This window comes from Macrobrachium nipponense, chromosome 8 (assembly GCF_015104395.2).
Source record: "Macrobrachium nipponense isolate FS-2020 chromosome 8, ASM1510439v2, whole genome shotgun sequence".
Taxonomy (NCBI): Eukaryota; Metazoa; Arthropoda; class Malacostraca; order Decapoda; family Palaemonidae; genus Macrobrachium; species Macrobrachium nipponense.
This window is the reverse complement of record NC_087203.1, coordinates 116,676,418-116,682,765: the sequence shown is the minus strand read 5'-3', so window position 1 is coordinate 116,682,765 and position 6,348 is coordinate 116,676,418. Positions and strand designations below refer to the sequence as shown.

General features: G+C 37.8%; 1 protein-coding gene across 1 annotated transcript; it reads right to left on the bottom strand.

Moving 5' to 3' along the window:
* Positions 1–12: 12 nt before the first annotated feature.
* LOC135222986 (gustatory receptor for sugar taste 64e-like) lies at positions 13–5,812 on the bottom strand. Its single transcript, XM_064261488.1, has 8 exons — positions 5,589–5,812; positions 5,245–5,342; positions 4,847–5,062; positions 3,225–3,421; positions 2,358–2,520; positions 1,251–1,406; positions 802–904; positions 13–502 (listed from the first exon to the last, which is right to left on the bottom strand). Exons 1-8 carry the CDS (start codon positions 5,772–5,774, stop codon positions 404–406), a joined length of 1,218 nt encoding a protein of 405 aa, XP_064117558.1. The 5' UTR covers positions 5,775–5,812; the 3' UTR covers positions 13–403.
* Positions 5,813–6,348: the final 536 nt, after the last annotated feature.

Sequence of the window (6,348 nt, the reverse complement as noted above, 5' to 3'; positions counted from 1 at the left end):
TTCCATATTGTATGATGATTATTTTACAGGAGGAAAGCATATGTGTGTGTGTATCTATACTTATGTGTGTATGTATGTATAATAAACTAGAAAGGCAAGGAGATTATCGACAATAATTGATAATTTGCGGTTTATGCTGTAAGAAATATAAATATACCTCACTATCAATACAATAAACATCCAACCATTTCTTCAACACCTTCACTATTCTCAAAATTGCCTTCATCGATTCTGCCATAAGCTATAGGCCTATGGTAGCGTCGATAGAGAGCCATAAGCTATAGGCCTATGGCAGCATGGACAGAGACAACAGTACAACAGTTTTATCCTAATTCACACGTATATAAAGAAAGCACACACGCATTTCAGGTGGAATACCAGCGTGACCTCGCAACCTTGAGAATCAGGTGCACATGACCTGGGTTGGGGTAATCTCAGTTGTCTCGTCACCAAAGTTAAGCTGGTAGAGTATGACCTCGTAGGTCACTAAGGCTCCTGTTGTCTGAAAACGAAAAAAAAAGAGTAATTTAATAATTTATCAAAAGTATGTGACTCATGGATCCTCTTTAGTAAGTGGATGGTTTGATATCAGATATTCTGAAAGGTGTACCTCGGGTTTGTCCATATAGGCCTATGTCACGTTCTGAACATTTTTTAATATATATTAGACTCAGTACCAGCTCTCAGTTCTTGGTACACTAGAAAATCTTTTGGCAGTCCATTAACAGACAAGCAAAAACCAATAATTAGTTGAAAAACTAAATTACTTGAATAAAAAGAGAAGGCTCTGAAGATACTCACAGCGAGAATGAAGCTCTTGTTGACCAAGAAGAACCCGTAACCCGTTAGTCCTATTTCCTGTTCTTGAACCTGATGCTGAAGTCTCCACACGTCGACGCTATAACTGGAATAAATAGATCCAGAGAATTATTGCCAACGTAAGATGATCATACTATAGTATTATAGTTTCTACGTACATCTATGGATATGGAAAAGAAGTTGAAATTGCATGGCTATGCTACGTTGCAGTTATGATACGGCTGCAGTTTGTCTTCTGAAAACAAAAACTGACCGACTCTGCTATTTTACCACTATGGTACAGCTGTAGTTTGATTTGTGCACAATAAAACAGCGGTTCTGGTATTCTGCAGCTGTTTTTAAAGCTACTCCATAAACCCTACAGTTCCCAAAAACAAAAGGTCCACAACTCCACAGGCAAAATGTATCCCCTTGAAGGACGCCTAACTTACTTATCCACGGGGACATTGAGGATACAAATCATGCTCTTTTTGGACGCTTCGTAGACGGCTGTGCAAGACAAGGATACCAGAAGCAGGCGCCCCAGGAGGTGGAGGAAGGACCACGTCAGGTACAGCCGTGTGGTGATGTCCTTGTCACTTCGGGGCCTGGGAAAAAAAAAAAAGTAGGGAAGGTGGTGACTTCTTGTACTACAAGCGTATTGGATTGTCACTTGGACTATGGTTAGGTTGTCTGTATGGTGTTAATGTTAACTCATATGATTTACACCAAAATGGTACAAGATTGCTTTGAAAAAACACCAAAATGGTACTAGATTGTTTTGAAAAACTATCAGATTGATACAAGATTTCTTTGAGGGAACACCCAAGTGTTTTAAGATTGCTTTGGTTACAAGATTGCTTTATTTGGCTACAAGATTGCTTTGAAAAAACACCAAAATGATACTAGATTGATTTGAAAATCTACCAGATTGATACAAGATTTCTTGAAAGAACACCCAGGTGATACAAGATTGCTTTGGCTACAAGATCACTTTGAAAAAAAAAACACCAAAGTGGTACTAGATTGTTTTGAAAAACTACCAGATTGATACAAGATTTCTTGGAAGAACACCCAAGTGATACAAGATTGCCTTGGCTACGAGATCGCTTTAGAAAAACACCAAAATGATACTAGATTGTTTTGAAAAACTATTAGATTGATACAAGATTTCATGGAAGAATACCCAAGTGATACAAGATTTCCTAGAAAATCACCAAAATGGTATTAGATTGCTTTGAAGGAACACCCAAATGGTACAATGTTGCTTTGGACAAGATCGCTTTGAAAAAACAAAATAGTACTGGATTGCTTTGAAACTCAGCCAAATTGATACTAGATTGCTTTGAAAAGGGCACCAAAATGGTACTTGATAACTTCGAAAAGTTAGAATAGTACAAAATTGCTTTGAACTTTGAAAAACTAAAATGGTACTAGATTGCTTCTAACTTTGAAAAAACTAAGATGGTACTGGATTGTTTTGAAAAAAAAAAAAAAATAGTTTGAACGATCATTATGAGTCAACAGCCATCGGAACATGAACATCTCTACAACCCAACCTTATGCCTAAGTAGAGCTGAACGGTCGTGAACAGGAGATTGGTGACGTACGACTGAAGAATGATCGGTCCGAAGACTTCGTTAATCAAATTCACCAGTCTGATGAGGCTCAGGTGGTCCTCTCTCGTGGTGCGCCAGTCTTTTCCAGTCCACCGCAAGTAGCCTGGAACCCAAAAATTAGACTAATAACTTTAATTTGGTGACTGGAACTAAATAGGCCTGTATTAACCAAGCAGTTTCAGTTTGGTGATTGGAGATAAGTAGGCCTGTATGTGATGAGGCAGTCTACTTGTAAAGTAAGCCGAATAACGCCAGTTTACTGACTGGAAGTAAGTAGGCCTAAGGCCGTACACGCGCATGTCATCACATGATTCTATTCGTTAAAGAAAAGCCTTAAAATTGCTGATTGGGACAAAGTATAAGCATAAAACTTATACGGGGATGTGATCACATAAACCTACTCAATTAAGAAATGCCTTAAAATTGCTGATTTGGACAAAGTAGGCCTAAAACCTTATACGGGGATGTGATCACATAAGCCTACTCTATTAAGAAATGCCTTAAAATTGCTTATTTGGACAAAGTAGGCCTAAAACCTATTACAGGAATATGATCGTGCAAATCTACTCGTTAAAGAAAAGCCTCAAAATTGCTGATTTGGACAAAGTAGGCCTAAAGCAGTATACGTGCAAGTGATCACGTAAGCCTACTCATTAAGTGCAAGCCTTTAAAATACATCTAAACCCAAATGCTAGGGAAATAAGCATAAAAAGTCCCAATTTTTCTGTACAAACCGATAAGTAAAGGCTTATCCAGATACAAATACTATGGCAATAGGCCTATAAACCCTAATTTTTCAATACATACCTTCCTCCACTCTGGCGTTATAGAGCCTGATGTGCCTCAGAAGAATGAGAGCAACGCAAGAGACGAAAATGTCGATGAAATTCCAGATGAAAGTTGCGTACTTGTTGATGAAGAGGATGATTAGCCCCATTGCGTCAGAGTAACCCAGGAGATCTATCTCGTATTCGTGTCCGCTTTTGATGTAACATCGGAGGAAACTGCAAGTGAGATTTAGTCATTGGAAAAAAAGAAAGAAATAAAAGGCCATTTCTCAAATACAACAAGATATTAGATATCGTATGGAATCGAAGGAAACCGCTGATAGAGTTTATTGAGAGATCATGGCAAAGAAAACACTTTCTTTAGTAAGTAACAGGCTATTAGATATCGTATGGGATCGAAGGAAACCGCTAATAAGATTTAATGAGAGATCATGACAAGGAAAACACTTCCTCTAGTGAATAAAAACACATTAGATATCTTATGGGTCTAGTTCCGTGGTCTGCTGATGTATAAACTACACCAAGTAACCTAGAACAAATATTAAAGTAAATTTGATAATTTTTAAGAGAGTATAAGCTATCTATGCTGGGAATGTATTTCACACGATGGAAAAGAACTGTCGGTTGAAAAGAATGCATTTTTACTGACCTATCAGGATAGAGCAGTGGTCTTCACATGACCTATGACCTTTAAAGAAAACTAGGTCACGAGGATATGCAAAAACACTCAACTGCTTGTAAAAACTAGTTATGAGTAGGCCTATATATACAAAATACTCAACTCTGTTGTTTGAAATCTTTTCTCATGCATCGTCATATAAGTATGGAAAAAAATAGTATTAAACAGCCTACTGCCGATTCATATTTTTTAAATTAATTTTTTCCAGGTTTGTACTAAAATAAACTTAGAGAACCTTTTCAGAAAAGAAAAAAACGGTTGAACAGACACGTTTAACTTGTCTATATATGTCTGCCTAATCATGCCCCTGATGGCAGTGTAGTATCTTGTAGCAGAATTCAGCTCAATCTCATGATTACTTTTCTAAACTTCTACTGAAAATCTCTGCAGTGTCACAATTTTCCGCTTTATTCGAGTTTTTAATTAATTATGACGTTTGGCAGTCTATGATAATTTCGAATGACATGGGCTTCATTGAAATAACTCCGGTAGACCTACACCCAGAAATCACTGGTGCAGTTGCCTGATAGACTGAAAAACATGGAGGCGACCGTCTCTCCCGTCGCCGAGGTCAACACGACCGCCAGAATGACGACCACCACAACTCGAGCCGACCCCCTAACTGCAAGACGACTCTCCAGTTGCGACCACCTTGAAACAATACATAAAAGACGAAATTTCAGGTCACTTAAGATGGCTGCAAGAGAAGAGACAAATTCGTTTATGAATACTGTACTTCTTATAGACTCATGCTCAAGTTATTGTAGGCCTATTGAATCTGAAACCGTAAACGGTCCGTTACATAAAAAGAAAATGGTGAATATTCAGTCTGTTTTTTTGTTTTTTTTTTTTTTTTTTTTATTAAATGATCATCAACGTACGTCATCAATTTAGAACAGACAATTTCAACGATAATCTGGACTATTCATACATAAAACCATATAAAAAAAAGTACTGTTCACCTGTCACAAACTTCCGGCACCTTCCTGGCGAGGTTGCAGAGAAGGAGGGCGCCCACGGCTGCCAGCGAGTAGAAGGCAGTAGAAGTGAAGAGCCTGACCCAGTCTTCTTGTCGTTCATTGGCCACAAATACGGACAATATCCTGACGACCACGAAGCTCGCAAGCATCAGTAACACCACGGCAGCGTATGCTGTCCTGAAGCTTAGCCAAGCGAACCTATGATGTAAGGAGTCAAATGGAACTTAGGTCTAGGCTTCATTAAATTGTTATAACTCTCCTTAGGTCTAGGCTTCATTGAAATGTTATAACGCTACTTAGGTCTAGGCTTCAATGAAACGATATACGCTCCTTAGGTCTAGGTTTTAATAACTTTTTTTCCTCCTGAACTCAGAACTTACCTAAAACATCCGTTAGCAGCCGATAGTGGGACTAGACCAAACACATTCGCAACGCGTATCACGGGCAAGATACTCCTGAAGCTGTCTGTTCCTTCAAGCTGCGATATTAGATAAATTAACTTTCTTTTTAAATAGACTGGACAGAAGATTGGTCTCACTGACTATGTCATGTCATGATGAAAATCTAATGCTGTTTTATAAAACGGAATTATTTTGCAGTTTTGGAAATAATTCCAACAAAACATGATTTTCTTTGGCAATTCCAATGGCAGGTAACTGTGGTTTTATGTATTACCGAAAATAAATCAAGTTTTAAAGTTAAAAAACCTATAATTCTGACAAACCTCCTCATGTTTATCCCAAGGTGATTTTGGTACCTCAGACCAGACATCGTATTTGAGGTGCAGACCGGGACGGGCCATGTGGATATTTAGTCGTATCTGTGAAAGAAACAGATCTTTACTTGGTCCTAAAAATAAGCAGCAGAATTTGTCTATATTCTGAAGAATTTTCCCAGAACCCGCCACCATCAGAGAGCTCTGGAGAAGATACACAACAAACACTGGTATGGTCTAGCATAAGCTGAGTTATAGCGATTATGATATATGTGTGTGTTTTTGTGTTAATGGGGACAAATGATAGGCTAAGGATAATCGCTACTTTCCTTCGCAAGGAGAAAGCTAAAGTATGAAGAGAACTGGGTGCGTAATTGTTGATGGCTTAAGCCTCTATATCATATTAGAAAACATTGGAAGTTCGTGAGTTTTCGATGTGACGAATGGCAGCAAAACAAATCTATTTTATTATGCATAAAATGAAATAAACTGTGTAGGTAAGATAACACTCGGTATACGGTAAAGTTGACAAGTACATCGTAGAAATGAAACTTGAAAGAAACCACAGGTGAAATACCGTAATATAGCTGAAACATTATATATAGATTAAAAATAAACTGAACTATGAATTCAACAACAATATCGTAGTCTATTTACAGTGGGGACTAAGTGTGGTCAACCATGGGCCTTATTTTTATTCTTTTAATGAAATGTAAAACGTAAAGATTGTTTAGCGCTCTTTTGAGGTAAATCTTGAATATCTTATGTC

Excerpts from the sequence above, each read along its gene's own strand:
- LOC135222986 (XM_064261488.1), bottom strand. The coding sequence starts at position 5,774 with ATGGTGGCGGGTTCTGGGAAAATTCTTCAGAATATAGACAAATTCTGC. Across the intron at positions 3,422-4,846 it reads GTGCCGGAAGTTTGTGACAG|TTTCCTCCGATGTTACATCA; the intron begins GTGAACAGTACT and ends TCTCACTTGCAG. Across the intron at positions 905-1,250 it reads CTCAATGTCCCCGTGGATAA|TTATAGCGTCGACGTGTGGA; the intron begins GTAAGTTAGGCG and ends TATTTATTCCAG.